The 24,627-nt window shown below is 35.4% G+C and overlaps 1 protein-coding gene across 6 annotated transcripts in view; it reads right to left on the bottom strand.

The window, feature by feature from the left end:
- LOC144977243 (b(0,+)-type amino acid transporter 1-like) overlaps nucleotides 1-24,627 on the bottom strand; it is a 138,689-nt gene that overhangs the window by 43,004 nt on the left and 71,058 nt on the right. For 5 of the 6 annotated variants that reach the window (XM_078922261.1, XM_078922260.1, XM_078922265.1 and 2 more), the window contains one exon: nucleotides 13,447-13,585. In XM_078922261.1, coding sequence (XP_078778387.1) covers nucleotides 13,447-13,513 — 67 coding nt within the window. In that variant the 5' untranslated portion in view covers nucleotides 13,514-13,585. Of the gene's footprint in view, nucleotides 1-13,446; nucleotides 13,586-19,666; nucleotides 19,886-24,627 lie in introns of those variants that run through there. The other variant, XM_078922263.1, reaches the window with a different exon arrangement.

Below are 24,627 nucleotides of genomic sequence, written 5' to 3'. Positions count from 1 at the left end.
CATTTTTTTTTTTGCCATACTTTGACTCTCGATATTGAAGAACAAAATGTGCGTCTGGTCGCTGACCCCGATATCGCATTTTCCAGTTGTGGGACGTTCGCTTATTTCTCGACCGCGCCAACGATCCTGGCGACACGATTGCGGTAGCATTTGACTGGGCAGCCGGCCGCTTCGCCAATGAGATTCGTTTCTGGACTTTATATCACGATCCTCAGTGGGGCACCTGCTGGATCTCCTGTCGTCATATATCAGCTTGTAGGAATTACTCCTTTGCCCCCTATATGCCTCAAGCGCCGCTACCAACGACAAGATAGGTAATCCATTGAGGGTGCTCGAAAGGGTGAACTATGTCTAACGACATAAAGAACGGATCGACGCATATTATAGGCTTAGATCTGTCATGGCAGTTTGTTTTTTTTTTTGCATCGCTTGCGGCCGCAAAAAACGGCAAAAAAATCGCTGATTTGCATTGCGGCCGCAAAATGTGCATTTTTGGCAAATATCTGCAAATTTTCGAGATTAAAAATTTAGTGGGGATCAGAAATGATAATCTTCCGCGGATTTTTTCATGTTCCATTGTTTTTGTCATGTCAAACATCTTCTGCTAAGTGGTAGTTCATGAAAAAAAATGCCTTCTATCATTTTTTGACACCTCTGCTCAGTTGCATGAATTTTGCAAGAACTTTATTTATGACGTTAGTCTAGACACACTGGCGCCAAATGTCAAGAGTAGCACAACACACACGGTGGCCATGGATGAGAAGATGATCGAAAGGGAAGGAGATGGGGCAAATGGGTGTAAATATTTATGTACCTTTTAGCTGTAGCATGATAGTACATTTGGCGATTTTATAAGTTTCATAAGCCTGTCTTTTTTTTTTTTCTTCCTTTTTGATTTTTTTTGTTTTGTTTTTGTTTGATTGTCCTGAATTTGCAAATAGTATTCAATACAACTTGTGTCTAATTATAAAACAAATTTTTAAAAATAAATTCATCAATTCTCTCTCTCTCTCTCTCTCTCTCTCTCTCTCTCTCTCTCTCTCTCTCTCTCTCTCTCTCTCTCTCTCTCTCTCTCTCCCTTTCTTTCTGTCTCATATCCATATTTCTCTCTCAGCCACCCTTCAATCTTCATATTATGTTTATAGATACAATTTGGTAATAGAGAGATAATAAGTTAGGCTTATCAATTTAAGAAACGATTGTTTAAAGGCTAATTTAAATTTGATTTGTTGATAGATATGTTTTGCAATTAATTAAAGATTCTTATTTACTAGCTGCATCATCACAAGGTTGCAATAATACAGACACTAACCGGGCTTGTTATGTAAAAACAAATACCTCCTGGTCTTTTGGCCAAAAGTTTATCATAATCACTTGATATAGTGGGCGGCATTATAGGCCTCTAAAATGTTTAATTGGAAATGACAATTAAATTAAATTATATTTGCAAAAGGTCAGGATGTGTCTATTGATCAGATGTGCTTTAGGACTAATAATATATTAAATAACTATGAAAATAGCTATGTTATATTTGCATTAGATTTGGGTTTGACTGACAAGCCGGTAGATTTTCCTCCTTTTTGACAAATTTTCATTATCATCACTGGGGGACCTGTGCTTGTGTCAGGATGAAACAGTTAGATAATCTCAAAATAAGTATACTGATAGCGTGTTCTTCCTTTTTCTTGGGTACTTTAATTGTAATTCTAGAACTTTTTACTAGATCCCATTTTCTTCCTTTTTACTGGCGCTGCTATGACCTTACATTTGTTGCAAGCGCCGTGAAACCCTTAAAAACAAACAAGTACCTTTGTCTTTCATGAACGAATTATGGGTTTTTGGGGAAATTAATCACAACTTTTTGCAAAATTTTTGCAAATTTTTTTGCAAATTTTGCTGTTTTTAGCTTGCAAAATTTGGATTTTTTTTTGTGCAAAAAACCGCCATGTCAGTTAGATTAAATGACACAAAGACATGAATCATGTTTGTAAGAAAATTAATGGTATCCGAGATCTTGTAAATTTGACCCGTTGTAAAACTTAACCATCTAGGAACTTTTTTTTTGGCCGCTCACTGACCAAGGACTTTATCGCAATATATATCTTATTATATTTTTGACAAATTTGTTGTTTGTTTTTTTTTGTTTGTTTCACTAAGGCTCCAAAATCACTGAACCAATCAGCACCAAATTGTACAATGTGTTTACAATTGACATGGAAATTGATTGCGTGTTTTTTGAGATTGGTTAGGCATTGTGATGAATTTATCGAAAAATAATGTTTCGTCACATCCCACCGAAAACAGAAGCCATCATTTTTAGCACGTGGATTGTGTGTCAACCTGCCGGTTAGTGAGTATGACAAAGAGATGGAGCACTTGCATTGAATCGTCACCAGTTAGTGGTTCCTCTCATTAGTTTGAATACAATCAATTTCTTAAAATATATTTGATCCATTTTCCGTTCTTAACATTAGGAAAAAATTCGACGTTAAGTGAGCGAAATATAAACGATATTAAGTGCAGAAAATTTCTCTCAGTGCCCAAATAAAAAGTTCCATGGGCTTTTCATACGAATTCGAAATATGCATTGTCTATTAAGACAACAGAAATTGAGTTCAATTTTGATTCAACCCTTGAATCATAAATATCTAGTTATTATCAAGTTAATCGAACAGTCAGTATATATATATATATATATATATATATATATATATATATACATACATACATACATACATACATACATACATACATACATACATACATACATACATACATACATACATACATACATACATACATACATACATACATACATACATACATACATACATACATACATACATACATACATACATACATACATACATACATACATACATACATACATACATACATACATACATACATACATGCATGCATGCATACATACATACATACATACATACATACATACATACATACATACATACATACATACATACATACATACATACATACATACATACATAAAGAAACACCCAGTGATAAAAACACACCACAGACATATAATCACCCATTCAAACACAAAATAAGAGACCTCTACCCCGTCGCTTTCACATTTAGTCTCTCTCTCTCTCTCTCTCTCTCTCTCTCTCTCTCTCTCTCTCTCTCTCTCTCACCACTCACTCACACACACACAAATATATATATATATATATATATATATATATTATATATATATATATATATATATATATATACATTCCAATATAACATTTTTTTTAAAAGACCAAAAAAAAAAAATAAAATAAATAAAAACAACCCTCATAATATCGAAACAACTACATAACACTTGTACTGACTCCTTTCCCCTGGCCCTGCATGGTACCTGTGGTGTCTTACCTATCTATCAGTGCACGACTGGCACCAATCAATGGTCATAGCGTACGGATTATCGGTTTCTGACTTACGCTTGGCCTGTCTGAGCGTGGCCTTCGTTATACTAGAGGCCCAAGACTGGATACAGTGACGTCACTCTCTAAATCATAACAAGTGAGAGAGAGGAGACAGCGAGCCGAGCGGGCGGCTGTGTGTGTTACCAGTGAAGCGAGGCAGGAAAAACATAGATTTTCCAGATTGGAACTTTTGTGGCCAACTTTTAGGAAACCCAGATTTAAAAAATTCGATATGCATTATTTAACGACTTTCCTTAGAAAATAGATGTTTATTAATTATTGATTTCGTTGATTAGCATTTATTTTTCATTCAAACTCATTTTGCCGATGCAAATGATCCTATATCAACCCGACTTCCATTTTTCTTGGACTTCGACGATAACGATTGCGAAGATTTATAATAAGATCATTTACTTTTGTCATTGAAATTTATAGCAAACCACTTTTTTACACTTCATTTTCACATTATTATATTATGCTTACGCTTACTTTTAACAGTTTATAAATAACACGACAAAAAAATTACCTCCCCCCCCCCCCCCCCCCCCCCCCAACCATGCTAGCTATATTTGGCATGGTTAAGAAGAAATAATTGGCATGAATTATTTTTTTCCACTCGCATACAACACACACCAATTCATTACTATTTCGCTGTACTACACACTGGATCTCAAGTCCTAGCAAAAAATACAAGTCGATTTTATTTCTCATAAAAAAAGAATTGTACAAGAATAATAAGGGGGCTAAATGCTCTTTTAAAATCTTTATTTCATTCAAAATTTTAATTGTAATATGGGCAATAGTAGGCTAATACTAATATAAAAAATAAAATAAACAAAACATTACCTTGCTCCGTCAATGATAATTATTGGGCACGAAACGCAAGAAGTTCAATCTGCAGACACTATATATAAACTATAGATTGACTATAAAAATATAGTGTTTCGCTGTTCAACAGCTCATCAGTGCAGCTTGGAACTCAAAAAAATCAGTTGGATACCTACAGGTTCCACAGAGTTCAATCTGCAGACACTATATATCTATTATAATTTCTGTAAATGTATACATAATGTTGATATGTACATACTGGTCAATTGTTAATCCTAAAAAGAATATGCAACAGTGATGACAATAAACAAAGAGATGTGATTTTATGGTAATAAGAAGGAAAAGGAATGAGAAAACATAGAGTTGGACTTGACATGGAGACACATGTGGCATGGAACTGGCGATTGATATATAAAATGGGCAGCCCTTACATCCCCCACATGCGTCGTGAGCTCTGCAGGAATCTAAACCCGATGGTTGTCTGAAACATGTGCCTCCAGTCTTATCCAATAATGAGAAGGAAAAGAAGATGACCTATGCTCTTTTCGTAAGAGTTTGAAGCTTCCTTTTGTTCTTTGATGTTGTTGCCTTATCTGTGAACATCTTGGAGTAATTGTTGAGGAAAATGTTGACAGCTGGTTTGCAGAATCTGTGAACAATGTCGAGCAGATCTGTGTTACAAATATCACAATTTTTCCCCAATAATTCTAAATCAGAAAGCCTTTGCAGAGTGAGTTTCATTAAAAGAAATCTCTGATTGGTGTTTGAAAGCAGACGCTGTTCATGATCATGATTGCCAATCAAGAACTGAAAAATTTTAAAAATGTGTGTCATGATTTCAACAGCATAATCAGTTGGCCACGTCAAACCGCCTCGGTCGAGAACAGAAATGTAAGCTAATGATTCTGCTGTTGATTCCACTTGAAGGACCCGTTCTTGTCGAAACTCACTCTTGCAGCCATCACAAGTCACATTAAGCAATGCTTTTCGAGCACAGTATCCAGAGACAAAGACAAGAGCTTTCAATTGCTCTGAAACAAGTTCAATATCATCACAATCATAAAGTAAAGGAGTAAAATATTGGATGTCATCATGACAAGAGGAATCATTTAATCTTATTTCTTCCAATGGTTCAGTGATATCTTTTAATTTCAAAGAACCACTTGAAGCAGAAATAAACTTAAGAACGCTAAGAAGCTTCAACTTTTTCTCGCCCTCAAGAAGTTGTTGAACGGAGACATGATAATTACCTCCGCTCAACTGTCTGTACTGGCTGAAACGAAACTCCAGATCATCAGTCTGAAACTTTCCCAACAAGACATATTTATATTTCTTATGAGATAAGAGATAAGGAACAAATTCAAGAAAAGTAGAAATAGTGTGAACAAGAGCATCCATGGTTTCTCTCGACAATACTCCTTCTCGTGGTTTCATCCCTAACCTGCTCCAGTCCTTGAACCAAGTCAAAGCATCTTGAAGAAATGAGAAATTGGAATCAGAGATGGAATTAATTGGCTTGCATCTCTCATCCCTCAATCTCCTGCCTTTCAGCGGATGCTTGACATTTAGAACATTCCATAGCTGTACAATGAACAATATAAATGATACTGTCCCACTGACATTGACATTCCATTTGGATCCAAAGTGCTCCAAGGCAGCAGCATTCCGTCTGTCAAAAATTCTCAACATCAGTGGAACACTCTGTTTCTCAGTAGGCGATGGATTCAAACATTTTCGATTCAAAGATGGAGCAAGTTTCACGACTGATGACTTCTCTTCCTCGTATACTTTTGTAATGTGACACATGGATGCTCTCATAACTGAAGATGAAGGATTTTCATTGTTGGTCAGTACAGGTGGTAAAATAAAAGTCTTCTCCAAGTCTTTTTGAGACGTCCAGTTATTTCTAATACATTTGAAAAGGTGGACAGTATCAAAAAGAAAAAAAAGTTTCTCTGAAGGAATGACAGGATTTGGAATAGATGGACAAAGACTTCCCCCAGACATTATAGCAAAGGCATTGCGGTTAATTCTGTTGTTGTCAGAAATAACACACAAAACATGAAAACCAACATCATGAAGAACTTGCAATGTTTTAAGAAGCAAACATTGCAAATAACGAGCATCAATATTTTTTACAGGTAAAATGGCAACAACATCTTTCTGTTTACAAAGAACTGAGGAAATCATGAAGACCTGGGCAGTGCTTGCCTCAGAAACCTGACAATTATATGCAGAGCCCTCAAGTTTCCCCCCTTTATACGACAACTGGTGAGAAATATGAATTTCGTCCATCATGAGAACGACATCACGCTCATGCTCTTGCATTTTAAGACATCGCTGTCTTAAATATGCTTCATGATCTTTAGAATTAGGAAAACCAGTCTTCATTTCAAAGACAGAGGAAAGTTTTCTAAGATAGGACTGATGAGGCAAAGTAAGAAAGGAATTCCTTAGAAGAGAATAGGCACGAGGAGCAGATGCAAACAACTGGAATGCCCAGATAAGGGTAGAGCAACTGTAACGTTTTACAGACAAGTTAACTAACTTAAGCTGCTCAACCAAAAACCTAACTTTTGGCATGAACAAAGACTTGGACTCATCATCTTCATCATTGTCAATACTGTTGCATAGACTATCAATAGCTGAAACATAAAGTTGCAGCTGGTCCTCCAAGTTACTTCTATCAAATCCATTCCCATGACAAAAATGGGAAAGGACAGTGTCAAATTGAGACCAGCATGTAAGAGTTGGGGGAGAAGTTTTCCCAAAAATCCATGCAATGGCGCTATCAGGAACCCTTTCTGAAAAACAAAGAAAAAAATAATGGTCAAGTCATCACACTTACATATATTATAATTTCCATGCTTCAATGAAAAATAAGTTGTATCTTTTTTATTGTCTTCTTTCATCATTTAAACAAGATCCTTATAAAATGGTTGATAGTGAGATAATAATATATCTTTTAATTGTATATAATAACATCACAGCATTAAGATAGACTTTAATAAAAATTATACTTACTATATTTATTACTACTTCTACTACCATTAGTGTTACTACTACCACTACTACTAATAATATTTCAAACTACTACTCTACCAAGAATATTATTACTGCAATTACTATTATACGACTACAACCACTACTAGAACTACTGTTAGTGGTAGACTACCATTGCCATTATTGGTGTCACTACTACTGATATTGCCATTGCTACTAGTACTACTATATTGGCGTTCCTACTACTACTGCTACTATTACCACCACCACTGCTACTACTACTTCTAACACCAGCACTACTCTTATATACTAGAAGTTCTATCTAGCACTATTACTATTACTATTTTAGAAATCATTTATTCTAATTCTAAACATGTCAATTTTCAAGGTAAATACTTACGATTATCAGAAAATATTTCCACATGCATGTCAGAGAAAACTTTGATTGAAGACAGCAACTTTGGAGCACTGTCAACAGTATCAATAATCCTGTAAAGGGTGCAGTGGTCAGGCATTGGTGGATCATCAGGTGAAGACGATGAGGCAAGAAAAAAACGATAAATCCATAATTTCGCATCAACTCTGGTATTGAAAATGCCACAGAATTCTGTATAATTCTTAATCCGATCATTTTCAACCCATCGTTTAAAAGACTCATCGTCTCTCTTTAAAACTGCATCTCGCCTTTCGTCGGGGGCTTTCCGTTTCAGGGATATTTTCGTAGATAAATAGGAGGGACAGTTGGGAAAGATGGAAGGATAGGCATCTTTTGTCAATTTTGGTATGCTTCTCTCTACACTGAGAATGGAACCGTCAGGTCTTGTGACAGAATCTACTCTGACAATAAATCTGTCACAAAAATGACGCTCACATACCACAGCTGTAGAAGAAGGTTGGAAATCTTGTCTTGGTATCTTCCTCAACCAAAGGTTTTTCCTATCCAAATCCGAGGGAAATTCAAAGGCAGACACTTTCTCAGAAGGATAATAATTTCCTTTACAATTTGGCACACAGCACTTACGAGGCATGATGAAAATGCAAAACAATGGATGGTATTTATCAAAATATGAATGACTATTTAACAAATTATCTATAGAAAACAAGAGGGTACAATAATCCGATAAGAATGAATTGAAAATGAATGACAACACAGTCAACCATTAACCGGTTTTCAAAACGAAAGCGGATGGACCGGGAGTGTGACGTCACATCGCCAGTCGAGACGATGTCTCAGGCCATAAGAGTTCACGAAGGCCACGGTCTGAGCCCTTTAAAGTTGGCACGGGAATGGACAAATATATGTCCGCTACGCCATTAGAGGACGGTTAATACATAAGCTTTGGGGGTCAATAAATACAAGAACTATCTCAGGTTCCTACAGCATAAAACACTCTTAGATTGACAATATTTTTAAAACAAGTTTATAATCCTGCAAAGCGATAAAATAAATAATTAAATAAATCAAAAGAACAACTTCATGGATCGATAGATAAGCAAGTTAATAAATAGATAAATGAATAAATAAATAAATAAAATAAATGAAAGGATCAATAAAATAAATAGCTGAATAAATTAATAAATCAATGAATAAATAAATATAAAAACAGATGACAACAAAAAATGATTAAAAATAAATAAATTGATTTTCAAATCAAAACGATCAGATATCTACAATGTTAGTCTTCCGCATTTGAAGAAACTGCTTGTTCTTCTGATTAAAACAGATTTAAAACAAATGTAATTGTCGACATCAAAGTCACCTGGACAAATTATGTTTTATGACGACAGGTCCCAATTATGAAAAAATGTATCAAAGAGGCGATTAATAAAAAAAAATTATATAATCTAAAATAATTAATCCTACCCCCCCCCCCCCCAAAAAAAAAAAAAAAAAAAAAAAAAAAAAAAAAACACCACCCCCCCCCCCCCAAAAAAAAAAAAGAAGAAGAGTAAAGAAAGACAACAAAAAAAACAAAAAACAACAGCATCAACAAAACAAACGAAACACAAAAACCCCCAAAAATTTGGGATCGAACATCACACGTGCTAATCAAGATTATCAGTCAATGAATCTGCTGTAATATCCCGGTCACTCGGACCCCTTCCCCCACCCCCAAAGAAAAAAAAGAGCCCCAACAAAATAACAAAAAAACCTCAACTATAATACCACAGTGTATACAACCGCCATTTCTTATAACATTCTATGTCCTCCCTCCCAATCCCTCTTTTCCTTCACGCTCCCGCTATGGCTGCTTCGCCTCCCAAATTAATATAATTTAATCTATTCTTTCCCACACACTTAACATGTCTACTCGGTCTCCAAACTATTATAATCATAGACCTTAACACCTCCCCCCCCCTCTCTCTCTCTCTCTCTCTCTCTCTCTCTCTCTCTCTCTCTCTCTCTCTCTCTCTCTCTCTCCTCCCCTTCCTCTATCTAATTCTCGTGTATTTGTCTCAGTACAAACAAACCATGAAAATGGAGGACAACAACATACAATAAGCCCCTTCACACGTGACAATTGTATGATTGATCGTACAAGGATCATATTCACTAAGACTATCAGAGAGGAGTCTCAAATCTATACAAGTGTTTACTCCCATATCCAGTGCTCCCTTCAACGCGGTGGAAAAGGGGGGGGGGGGGGGGGGGGGTGGTTAATAATGAATAATATTATGAGATTAAGCGGAAAATAATAAAACTCTTTGTGACTGCATATGCATGTCTTGAATTTAACCCGAGCATACGCATAAGGTCTTGTATAAAATCATTATCCGTTTTTTGCACTTGTATATCTATGTTCAAGAAATCCTTGAAAATTTTTCATTTTGGATGCCATGTATTTTCTTTGATATTGTTTTGAGTTGATGTAAAGCGCCAGGAGTCTCATGGTTGAAGATGTCATGCGCTCTACAAGAGCCTATTATTATTATTATTATTATTATTATTATTATTATTATTATTATTATTATTATTATTATTATTATTATTATTATTATTATTATTATTATTATTATTATTATTATTAATATTATTATTATTATTACTATTATTATTATTATTATCACCATCATTATGTATATATGTATATATGTATAAATATAGAAAGAGATAGACTGAGAGAGAGAGAGAGAGAGAGAGAGAGAGAGAGAGAGAGAGAGGGAGAGAGAGAGAATATGTATATCTCGACAGTCACATATAATATATTATGAGAATACGCGTTGTGACTGTCGTGATGCCTTATGTCGGCTCGAACCCTAGTAATCTAGTTTGTGTCGTGACAATCGCTACACCACAGAGACACGTATTCATTTTGACTATTTCAATGATTTATGATTAATAAATGTGAACTGATCATCGCCTGTCAAACCAAAACCAGACAAAACGTCTTTTTGCAATATTGTCCCAAACGCTTCTACTCTCTTTTTTTGATAGATTATAATTACCCCCCCCCCCATCCCCCCCCCCCATCCCCCCCCCCCCCCCCCACACACACACAGATATTTTTAAACTCCAGACAGCGAGGAAGACCATAATAGTATTATTTTAGACAAGTCTGGGCTTTACGAACGATCGATAAGGGAAACAATTCTGGACACACTATACAAAATCGTTTTTAAAGTGTACGAGAGTGATCACATCACGCTCATAGCATGCATTCCAGTCGCTGCAGTCTGAGACAGCAGTTCCACATCAGTGCCTTGGCAATGTCATTTATGTTTGACCCCACATGGTTCATGCGTCATGTCATGCATGATGAAATTGAGTCACAGGATTATTTCCTGGTGTGGATCGCACGGGGCATTCTTTTGATTTTATAGGTTTGATAAATGTATTGTCATTTATCGTGTATTGTCATTAATAGAGCAGTAAAATTGGCTGCCCCATACGTAAACAATAACAAGTTGCTAGTGATTTTCGTTAGGGACCGGAATACGCACAATATAGGTCTCCCAATTTTGTAGTTTGAGTTGTAGGCAATACACTTTCAGTATTGAAAATATGTTTACATAAAATCTAACAGTTGCAGAAATAATAATATAAGGCTAAATTATTCTGAAAATCAGGCTCCGAATAATACTCGTTTTGTTCACACCAGCGCAATAATTTGCTCTGGTCTAAAAATAGATAGACTGTAACTTTTGATAAATTTTACCTTTTGTTCCATAAAAGATCCATATCTAGACATTATTTGATGCATGATCGAGTCTTTATGAATATGTGTTTCTTTTGCCACCTAACAGCCAAATTTCAAAGGTTATTTTTTTCTATAATTTACAATGGAACGTGAGCTGTCAAGACAGGAACATGTGGTTTGCCATGTGCTTCTAGACCTTTGTTTACGTTTGGGGCACCTAATTTTACTGTTCTATCGTGACGTATCAGCCACGTTCCGTAAGCAGTCGACAGAAGGCACCTTTGCAGTCGACAGAGTAGGGCACCTTTCCTTCAAGTAAACAAAAATCTGGTCGATAGAGGAATCCGTTTTTTCATAGAATAAATGCAGCTGACATAGGGGTCCATTTCTCCTTAATTGCATATGCAGCCGACATAAGGTAGCAGCCTCTTATGGTTTTCACACTACTATGTTTTGACGATCGACCCAATCAGCAAAGTCCGGTCCGCATTCGTGCACCGTCGCAAACCCGCCGGGTAGCATCGTCACAACACACCGTTCGACTGGATGCTCTGCCGTCTCAGGTTCTTGCCCACAGCGAGTACATGTTCGACAGGTAGTAAGGCCCCACCGATGAAGCGCACTGGCCGCGAGGAGCTCCTCGACCGAAGCCGATTCGCAGTCACCCAGTGTCTCCTCTTACTGGTATCAAAGCCTGGCAACTTCTCACCAAGCTTAGAGGAGGAGATAAGGCGACGACACCTTATTATATAAGAAAGGGAAAGGGGTGGGGGGGGGAGGGGGGGGGGAAGGTTGTGAGTCATCGATATTTATGCCTGATTTTACAACACAGCACTGAGAAGTCATGCTTAGGCCAGATAATGACGGCTTTATTTATGTTGTTTACACTCGACGTTTTAATGGCATATGTTCCTAATTAGATAGACATTTGATAAATATACTTAAATTAAAAAGAAGAATTGATTTAAATTCCTTTCAAGATTATTTTATATATCCTTTACAGCAAAATATCGTTATGTCACCACGCTCAGGACATTGGAAAAGTTGGTGATCTAGAGAATTAGGCGAAATGCATCATTATGTAAATACTTATTAATCGGTTGGCGGTGCATTACGAGGGAGGGAGCTGGAGGTCTCTAGCAAGATTTCACAATACGTGTTTGCTTTGTTGTTCTTGTTGAATATTCAGCTGAATTTCTTTATCATCACGTCAAGCAGTCAAATAGAATGACTCAGTATGTAGCTATTCTATGCTATTAGTATGTTGTCTTTTCCCAGAAAAGTATAATCATCGTTTCCGTTGTGTGGCATAAGGTCAAGTCCAAATCCCATATTCGATCAATCTCATATTCATTTATTCTTTACAGCCATCTCCCCATTCCCCAAATGTCATGTATACATACCAGCAGGTCTGAGAAACAAACGCATTTTTGGAGTTCCTTTACATTGCTGTTATGGACAATATGTTACCTTGGTTTGAGAGTATTTCCGATAAAACAATGAGCCTATAACAATTTGGGCTATCGGACCTGTAAATTAATTACAAGTAACCCAAATGTAAATTAATTTTTTCTTAAAGCAATATCTCTCTTCGCTTGATCAGTGCAGACGGTCTACGTATGTTAAATGTCGAGACGTTTTCAATCCGAAGCTAAATTAACACCGAGGTCACGTCCGTATATCATGTCAAGTTGGGTTAAACACAAGATATTCATTCAACTGGGAATGAACATGTGCATTGGAAAAGTTCATCAAGTTCAGAGTCATCTAAATTCATAGGATTTGATGAGAAAAAAAAACTGGCCAAGGCCAAAATGATAAAATGTTATAACAATTCTAAATTTGGATCGAGACACGTCTTTTTTTTTTTTCTAAGGAAATTTGTTTACATCTTATAAATAGGTAATTGCGCATTGTCCAAATTTAAGGCCATTGAGCTCTTCCTAAAAGAAAGCCAAAAATAAACCATTACATAACCCCAAGAGCTTGACATAACCCAAAATTGGTTTGTTGTTAAAATCAAAACGTATATAATTTACCCGACACAAGGCTTGGGTCAGTGTGCCTGTTGACGATTCTGCTTGTCTTGTTATTGTTCTGAGACATAATGGTCGTCCTATGCCAATCAATCAATCAATCTATCAATGTATAACTCAATCCGTTACAGGTTGGTGTAATCTGGTAGGAATAAAAAGGAAATACAATATATTTTTTTAATATTAGGAAAGCAAATGATGCACAAATATAGGGCAAACAGGACGATTGATATTATTAATAGGAGTTTTTCTTATTTGAATGCTACCATGTTTCTTCAATTACATAAATCGACCATTAGACCATTACGTGAATATGATAACTGCTTATGGAGCCCTTTATTCAAACGGCAGTCAATTGTTTTAGAAAATGGCAAAAGACGAGTGACAAAGCTTTTGAGCGAAATTGAAAATAATTTGACTCACAAGGAAAGGTTAAAATACTTAGCCATCCCATCTCTAAAATACAGAAGAATGAGGGGTGTCCTTATACAGTAATACAAAATTGTCCAGTTTTTTATCAAAATGACAACACTTTTTAAGTACTCCCATGCAAAATTTACCCACGGAGACTTGATAGAAAATATTTGCAACAGATTTTTCACAATTATTCGGCATTTTTAAATATCTAGTAAGGGCAGAAAATACATTACACAGTTTGAAATGTGTAACCAAAGATTCCAAAAGTATAAACGATTTCAAAAATCCAATAGACAGGGAACTTTAACTATGACTTTGATGAATAAGTTTTAATTGATATATTTTTGATTGCTTATGATATAAATGACGGTCATAGTTATAAATATATTTGGGAATTTTTGACCTGAAACTTTTTTACACATGGTATTTAAAACATGCCCTTACAGAGGGAACGTCAGCATAGCATTGCGCATGCGTCTCTCTGATCAACTGAGGAAATCTATCGTTTGGTTTATGAGATATCACTTTTAAAATGTTATTAAATACACGATTTTATATAATAACAATATGACCAATAAACTTATTTTGATGAAAAGTTCACAGTGCACTAGTGATGCACCAGTTAAGTCGTTTCTCAGCGATCTTTTAGTCTAAGTCTGAGTTAGGGAACCGTCAAGTTAGTGATTTCACGGCGGGTAATCTTAATCTTGGGTGCATTCCTTATTATTTTTCATTCTTTGCAATACATCACTGTGAACTTTTCATCAAAATAAGTTTATTGGTTATATTTTTATTTATAAAAGTATGTATATCATAACATTTTGAAAAGTGATTTCTCAAATATAATTATGATATCTAATTAACAAAAACGATATGTTACTTCCTCAGTTGATAAGAGAGACGCATGCGCAATGCTATGTTGACGTTCTCTCTGTAAGGGCATGTGTATTTAAAGGCTTGTGGCCGTGAACATAACATTTGCCATTGACCAATGTACACATTTCCTAGCATGTCATATTAATTGGATTCAATAGTCTGATGTCACGTCGTCCAGCAACGGCGGCCATCGTGGTTCTAAACAAAGAAAATCTGTACTTTTTATTCTTCATGCTGGCTAGAACTTTTCATGTGTCTTGTGATCAGAATGTGTCAAAGTCAAAACATGATCATATTTATAATGTTTTTTCCCCTCTGGATACGCGTTTATGCTCGTCGGAGAAATATTTCATAAGGGCGTCCACCATTGTTCCGATAGTTTAGAGCCAGTTACTAAGTTACCATGCGTCATTACGAGGGAAGTGACGTTACGACTGTTGAAGCGTATTGGAGGCAATTATGAGCTTGATTTACTATTGCTATAATTGACATTACTTTGCGTTGATTTGAGAGTATAACAATGGGCCCATAACAATTTGGGTCATCAGATCTGTAAGTAAGCACACGTGACCTTCAATCTAAGCAACACTTATTATGATATGTTTTGTTATATGTTACTGTTGTTGTCCTGTGAGGTATAAGTATACTTTCCGTGCAATTTTGTCCCGTGATAATTTTTTCCCTTTTTTCTCTCCCTCAGGTTCCATTTTAGTTTGTCGATATATTGATGGACACTGCCGTACCATGACAAAACAACTCTTTCTAACTTTGGCCACAAAATTTTTATTTCAAACATTGATGGATTGAAGTGATTCTCAACCTGTCAAATCGTATCAAACCTGACACTTCTTTAGGTTTCCGGTTGAATGCCTTTTAACAAACTGGGAAAAAGGGGGAGGGGGGGGGGGCATCTTAGTCGATCGATCGATATTTGAAGAAGAAAAAAATCTGACCAATTTTTCTTTTTAAAGTGACTATCAATGCACGGAAATACAGAAAAAAAAAAAAAAGTCTGGTGTTAACCGGCACGACGACAAGGTTGGAGAGTAATTTGCCAAGTGGTTGGTTGGGCAAGTGATTGTGGAATAGATGTGTATTCCAGCCATTCCCAGACATTTGGATGCCGCAAGATGCAAAATGGCGGTAGTATTAGAGGTACAGTCGTAACAACCTGACATTCTCTCTCTTTCTCTCTCTCTCCCTCTCTCTCTCTCTCTCTCTCTCTCTCTCTCTCTCTCTCTCTCTTCTTCTTCTTCTTCTATACACACACACACACACACACACACACACACACACATATATATATATATATATATATATATATATATATATATATATATATATATATATATATATATGGGGGGGGGGGGGGGTAATGACTGGCTGGAAGTGTTCTCATGAGATGACAACATGGATTATAAAGATGGAAAACAGACGATTGGAGATGGGCTGCTGGTACATTAATTAGCTCATACACGATGGTTGACCCCTCACCCCCCCCCCCCCCTTCTAAAGGCCTTAATTCACCAGAAAGGGAGAGGGAGGGAGAGTTAATGAGTGAGTGAGTAAGTGTGTGTGTGTGTGTGTGTGTGTGTGAGAGAGAGTGATGTTTTTGTTTTTTTTAAAAGGTTTTTACGGCGCTTGCAACACATTTAGGTTATATAAGCGCCAGTAAAATTGAAGAAAATGTGAAAGTCAAAAGTTCTAGAATTACAATTAAAACACCCAAGAAAAAGTAAGACATAGGGGAACTGGGAACAAATAGGGACCAGATGTAGATTCCAAGAGCATACCACCAATGTACTTAGTTTGAGATCACCTATAAGTCTCATCCGGAAACAAGCACAAAATCCAACAAAGAGGAATACACTCAAATGCTTACACTATACATTCAAAATAAAAAATATAATAATACATAACAGAGAGATGATTTTCAAGGAAAAAAATATCATCTCCCAAACAATAACTATGCATTTGACTGTTTCCATCCTAGGTAGGACTCCGGCCAGGGCCAGGACAAAACCAAGTAATCTCATTCCAAGACAAAGACAGAAAGCATGTTGGAAAACGGATATAAGGGGATAGAAGACAAAGTATGTACCCCCTGCCCACTATGGGAGGTCAGGAACCCCACCCAGTGTGGGCGTGTGTGCGTGTGTGTGTGTGTGTGAGAGAGAGAGAGAGAGAGAGAGAGAGAGAGAGAGAGAGAGAGAGAGAGAGAGAGAGAGAGAGAGAGAGAACCTGGGTGTTTTCGATTGGGCATGGCTGTGGTTGGTAGTAAATATGATAACACAGATACTGCAAAATCCCAAGAGAAGGAATTTGAATTTTATGTTGCAAGAACACAAGGGCCAGAGAAGAAATCTGTACCAAACACCTCTCTTGGTTATGGCTTTAAAAAATCATCTTCAGATATTGAGAAATTAAGATGGCCGTTAACTTTTCAAAAATGTCTAAAGCTGAGATCGGTGAATTACTGACCCCTTATTTTAGTTCGGGTTTAAGATATGTGAGGAGTTGAGGGCCATTTTCAATGCATTTGAACGGAGAAAAATGGAAAAGAAAAAAAAAAGCCATTTGTCGGTGATAGAACTATCTCGTGCGAAGAAAATCGTAGGCATCAGGAACTGAGTTCCAAATGCCATGTCGCATTGTTCCAACATGTGGTAACAGTTGAAGTGAGAACAATCCATTTTCATACAGAAAGCAAAGGGAATGGCATGACGAAAACAAGATAAAGTTCACATTTTTCCCCCTGAATTCATAAAGTTCGCATTTTCAACATGTATGATACAATTTGTAACTTTTGTACCTCTTTTATTTACATAAGGATTCAGGTGGGGTCTCTCTCTCTCTCTCTCTCTCTCTCTCTCTCTCTCTCTCTCTCTCTCTCTCTCCCTCCCTCTCTCTCTCTCCCTCCCTCTCTCTCTCTCTCTCTCTCTCTCTCTTCTCTCTCTCTATATATATATATATATATATATATATATATATATATATATATATATAGCGCCAGTAAATAGGAAGAAAATGGGATAGTAAAAAGTTCTAGGATTACAACTAAAGAACCCAAGAAAAAGTAAGACATAGGGGAACTGGGAACAAATAGGGATCTGATGTAGATTTCAAGAGCAAACCGCCAATGTATTTAGTTTGAGATGACCTATAAGTCTCATTCGGAAACAAGCACAAAATCCAACACAGAGGAATACACTCAAATGCTTACATTATACATTCAAAATAACAAATATAATAATACATAACAGAGAGATGATTTACAATGAATAAAATATCATCTCCCGAAACAATAACTATGCATTTGACTGTTTCCCTCCCAGGTAGGACTCCGGCCAGGGTCAGGACAAAACCAAGTAATCTCGTTCCAAGACAAAGACAGAAAGCATGTTGGAAACCAGATATAAGGGGATAGAAGATACAGTATGTACCTCCTGTCCACTATGGGAGGTCAGGAACCCCACCCAGTATATTATATATATATAATATATATATATATATATATATATATATATATATATATACACACACACACATATATATATATATATATATATATATATATATATATATATACACACACACACATATATATATATATATATATATATATATATATATATATATATATATATATTATATATATAAAACCACTGACAACACCGCAGCACAATGCATCGGCAGCACAGAACCCCCATTCAAAACAAGATACAACAATCACAAAGCCTCCATAACACATGAAAGCAAAGCAAAAAGCACCAAATTAGCAATGTACTATTGGGAACAAATAAACACTATTAAAACACCAACAATAACCTGGGAGGTCGTCAAGCAAAGCAGCCCTTACAGATGCGGTGCTAGAAAATGTAACCTGTGCCTGACAGAGAAACTGGAAATATTATTACACAACCACAGAAACAATAGCACCTTAAACAAAAGATCAGAACAATGTGCAGACACTATAATAAATTCAAGCTCAAAACGCAAAAGGTCAAATAACCCTTCCCCCCTCCCGACCCTATTATACCCCTCCTCCCCTGCTATTTATAAAATGTGTCAAGCATTATTATGATCTTAATGATCTTCCTGATGAGAGGAAATGCTCGAAATAATATTGTAAAAGTTGATCATAATTATACTTGAAATATTATGTGTATCATGTATCAACCCCCCCCCCCCCCCCCCCCCTGAATTGATGTGGAGTGTGTACTTAAGATAGACATCCGGTGAATTGTTTTGTTTTTTGTTTTTTTTACATAAGTTCATGAGCATCACGGTCAGTTTTAAACATTAAAGAAAGAAAGAAAGAAAGTAAAACTTTGTTGATTTCTATGTTCCAATCCAGAACCCGTACCCAAATTGACGCCAAGCCACGTGGCTGTAAACTCTGGCACACTGACATTTTAGACAAGATGGAGATGGGGTTCAGTGTAATCAGCCGATATATTAAATAACTTAATAAAACCCATATATTCACTCTCACGCATGTCTTTCAAATGTCCAAGCCTCGTTTCATTCAGCATACAATTATTCCAGTTTTTTATCCTTTAAATATTTTAAAAAATATATATCTAAATGATCCTTTAATAAAAGAGGTCAAATTAATAGTAATAAAAATGGCGTGCATGTAACTGTTGGAAAACTGGTCCTTAAAAACAAGTAAAGGTTAACGTTACCTGATCAAAATGAAAAATTATAGTTTAATCAGTCGGAATGTTAAACACACGTGTTTGTTCGTTGGTGACTGTTGTTTTGATTGGCACACATGGTTATTATTTCCTTAAGCACATTACAAATCACACATACAAACATGAATAAGACAGATATCCACGTATGACGACGGAAAAATATTTTTAAAATATACAAAAGTTCTACAAAATCGTTGCCCATTGACCTGACAACAAATGGGAACACCTACCTGAATAATATCTACGCCAACAAGAATCGAACACCTTACCTATTTACACAGGTAATGAATGAATGCTGACACATCACGATAGAGCGCTCCACTTTTATAAGTTAATTTTTTACCCTCTTGTTCTATAATGCCAAGAAATCCCCCCCCCCCCCCCCCCCCAACCACAACCGCACGCAGTCACAGCACAAACGGCACTCAGGTAAAATACCATAGCATTGTAAAGTAAACTGACACATCAAACTACATACACTAAACCCCAAACAAGTGGTGGACACACACATGCATACATAAACACACACACACACACACACAAACACACATGGCATCGATACATCACTAAAAACACAAAACAACAATAAGAACAAATAACAAAACCACCCTAAAAGAGGCGAGCAATCACAAATACAGATTTAATTATTGTCTATGTTGCGTCTCGTCAAGGGATGTTGAAAGTTGGCAAGGACTTATTGGTCACACCTGAGTTGATATCTGTGCAATTAATTTCTACTGTATTGTTCAGTAACTGATAACATGCACAATTTTGATATGTAGTATTTTTTTTTGGGTGGTTTTATGGATTTGAATTATGTTGAAATGAAATGCAACCGGAAAATTCTCCGCATTCCTGTGACAGCAAAGGAAACTAACAAAAATGTGAAAGAGGCATAAGGGAGCCATATCTGTATCTCATCAAGATGACACAGAAACTAAAACTTGTTTTTTTTTGGATATATCAAGAGACATGGCAGTCTTGAAAAAAATTTCTTGAGTTGCATTGTGGAGGATAAAAGAGGGAGAGGGAGACCACAGAGAAGATGGCCACACACAAGACAGGGAGTGACAGAATGTGGAAGGATCGATGGCGCTGGACAAAAGCTTGTTTCGGTTGGCAGTTTTGGAGGCACGACAAGGAGGGATAAGCCATGATGATGATGAATACATTTTGAGCAAAAGCAGCAAAAATAAAACGAAGACTATGCGCGTATTATAGTGATATTCTGTCGTACAGTGACAAAATGCTTTTATATATTTTGGCCATAATGCGTTTTACTTCAAACATCTATAGATAGGACGGGTCTTTGTTATTGTTTTTTGCCACCCATGTTTATGAGTAATTCTCACTCAACTGTATTAACCAGACTATAAAAGTTCATGGTAACACATAGTTTCGTGTATTGGTCCGTTATATTTCCTTATGGTAATGTTGAGTTTCTTAGCCAAATACATGCAATCAAATCTGTACTTGAGGTGACCCCAACTTGTCTCAAACCAATTTTAAAGACAGACAGAGACAACAACATATTTCTTCGATGTCGGGTTGGAGGCTTTTTGACGAGTTAAGAGGAATGTTTAATCAACTGATATGGTTGTAGTAAAAATGTGACAATGTGTTTTGTCGATAAACGGCAGAACGCACACTCTATTACCTTTGTACGTGAGATAAGAAAACAGCGTAGCACTGGGATTGTAAGTCTGTGTATGTGTGTGTGTGTGTGTGTGTGTGTGTGTGTGTGAGAGAGAGAGAGAGAAAGTTGAGAGACGGAGAGAGAGAGAGAGAGGAGAGAGAGAGAGAGAGAGAGAGAGAGAGAGAGAGAGAGAGAGAGAGAGAGAGAGAGAGAGAGAGAGAGAGAGAGAGAACAGACTCAGTTACCAAGTGGTAATAGTAGAAAAAGACTATCTAGAGGGCGGAAAGTTGATAGAGATGAGCGATGAAAACATACATCTGTGGTTGTTTCTGTAAAATGTCAGTAATATTATTAAATGTATGTTATCAAATTAGAATAGCCGACTAAACTCGATAGACTACTGAATAAACCGATAACGATAAGGATGCTTCATAACGACAGAATGCAGCAAGAATATATATATATATATATATATATATATATATATATATATATATATATATATATATATATATATATACAACAATTAGGAAAATAGTATAAAATAATAATAATAATAATAATAATAAGAAGAAGAAGAAGAAGAAGAAGAAGAAGAAGAAGAAGAAGAAGAAGAAGAAGAAGAAGAAGAAGAAGAAGAAGAAGAAGAAGAAGAAGAAGAAGAAGAAGAAGAAGAAGAAGAAGAAGAAGAAGAAGAACAACAATAATAATAATAATAATAATAATAATAATAATAATAATAATAATAATAATAATAATAATAATAATAATAATAATAATAATAATAAGAAGAAGAAGAAGAAGAAGAAGAAGAAGAAGAAGAAGAAGAAGAAGAAGAAGATGATGATGATGATGATGATGATGATGAAAGAAGAAGAGAGAAGAGTAAGTAATAATAATAATATAATAATAATAATAATTAATAATAATAATAATAATAATAATAATAATAAAAACAATAATAATAATAATAATAATAATAATAATAATAATAATAATAACAATAATAATATATAATAATAACAATAATGATGTGATAATAATAAATAATAATAATAATAATAATAATAATAATAATAATATAATAATAATAATAATAATAATAATAATAATAATAATAATAATAATAATAATAAATAATAATAATAATAATAATAATAATAATAATAATAATAATAATAATAAAATAATAATAATAATCACAATATTGATGGTGATAATGATGAAGATGATGATGATAGTAATAATACTTCAGGATAATATTAAGATTATTTACCCTTCATGAGTTAAGTAGTGAGATTACCTTACATTAGAAATCCCAATATCTGTTTTCTAACAGGAGCTAACAATTCATGTAATGAAAGTGTAAAATGAAAGATGAGAGAAATAATTATCGACCTCAGCACAGTGAAAAACAACCTTGGACTTCATTCAGAATTACTGCTTTACCATTATATTATTTCCATGTTGCTTTTATTTATCTGTTTATAGAAAGAACCAAATTGGCGTCACTAAGCTCTTTGTTATTGTATTTAGCCAGCCATTTTATGAGTAGCTCTAAATAAATTATATTAATAATCAGACTATAAACGTTTTAGGTTACACATAATTTTGTGTTTTGGTTTGTTATATCCGGTTGGCAGATGTTGCGAGTTTTTAAACTAAACGTATAACATCAATTTTTTTAGTGGTATATAGCTGGTCGCGGTCAGTGATTTAATAAAAAGGGTTAGTGGTTGTCGTCACTATGTCAAACAGAACTAATCTCAATTCTGTGTCACTGTCGAGATAGGGTGTATCATTTCCACTCATCTACACAATCTGTTGCCAAGGAAAGCTTTGATCAGGTTGTGGTCTCGTATTACTTCTGTTAGACACCTTTCGTTGGAAAGTGGGGTGAAATGGGAGAGAAGATGGGTGCTGTATAGAAAGGAGATGGAAAAGGCAAAATACGTCCACCGGCAGTGAATAAATGATGAAAATTTGGATAAGTGGGTGAGAGGAACTTCAAATTCAAAGAAAAGCATCACTTTAAAAGGTTAACTGCGCTTGCATTACAACACTCAGATTCATCGAAGAAGGGAATTTAATAGAGGTTTTGCACTTTGGGCAAAATAAAAGGAAAAAAAAATAGGAATAATGGAATGGATTGTGTAATTTATAAGCCATCATCACTGAGATGACTACCTTTATCATATCAATCTCTACTATAACAAAAATTGCAAGCCCGGGGTACTTTTTAAATTGAGAATACAGAGGTAACTAAATTAGATACCAGTTACTTTCTCCCTGCGCCCATAATATGAGATGGATACAGCTATGCGCATTGACAATTTCAGCAAAATTATTTTTTGAAAATTGAGCTTTATATAGCGCAATATCCATTAAATGTGCTCAAAGCGCTTTACAAGGGGTCCCTGGTCAACAGCAACATTTAACATGTAGGACGGGACATGCCGCCGGTTAGGCGATATTACAATTTTTCGGATAAAGACAACGCTGTTAACGACCAGGTACTCATTTTACACCTGAGTACGGTGAGAGAAAGTGAGTAAAGAGCCTCAACTATGCGCCGAGCACGAGCCTCGAACCCAGGACCTTCCTATCCGAAAGCGAGTGTCATACCATAAGACCACATAGCCGCACACGGAGCGACATGCGGAGCGACCTTATTTTTCCTATATTATTATTATAGTCAGATTTTTTTTTATTAATGGCGCGTGTTTTTCTGGTTTTTCTCAGCTGTCCCTCTATCAAAAGTTGTAAAAATTTATGTCAACCTCTGACTCAATTTGTCTTAATTGAATCTAGATTTTGGACCGTATCGATGCCATATTTAAAAAGTTTTCTTCTTTAAGACCAATAAAAACAAGTACTTTAAAACAGCTGACATAAAATTAGGGATTTTACACTGTAAAAAATGAAAACAAGTTACGCACCACAAAATATGAATGAATTCATCGTATTTCCAAAAAATCTTATGCTGACGTAGTGATTATGAGTTCAGGTCATACTTCTTTCCAAATAATAACAATTCGATTTAAGTGTTATAAAAATATCACTAATGTAGTTTGTATTAAATTTTGAATTTATTATTTATGGAATTTTATCTATATCATGTCGCAATTACCAAAGACTGATATGAAATCTCTTGTTTTAAATAATTTGAAATAGTGATTGTCTACTCAATATTGTCAAATTAACAAACACTGTTAATATAACTTTGAAAATTTTTTTTCTATGCATGAACGTCTCACAAGGCCGTTAACGGTTTTAAAAACATATTAGGCTCTTAAACAACACGGTAAGGAATCTCTATCGGTTTTACTCCCGTAAAGCTGCGAAAAGAAGTGTTCTTGTATCTATCAATAAGTCATTAAAGAGGACGGCAATGGTTTTGGAATTTCACAATCAACCATGAGAAGATCGTTAAAGAAATACGACAGAGAGATCACCAGTGTAGAACGACGTGACAGGAAAAGGATCATAGATAACTTTGATATGGATATAATCCAAATATGTATGGGTGAGCTAAATATACATCCTAAAAAATAT

Source organism: Berghia stephanieae, chromosome 7 (genome assembly GCF_034508935.2).
Source record: "Berghia stephanieae isolate SIO BIC M18660-M18661 chromosome 7, UCSD_Bste_1.3, whole genome shotgun sequence".
Classification (NCBI taxonomy): domain Eukaryota; kingdom Metazoa; phylum Mollusca; class Gastropoda; order Nudibranchia; family Aeolidiidae; genus Berghia; species Berghia stephanieae.
This window is presented reverse-complemented; position numbering and strand designations above follow the sequence as displayed.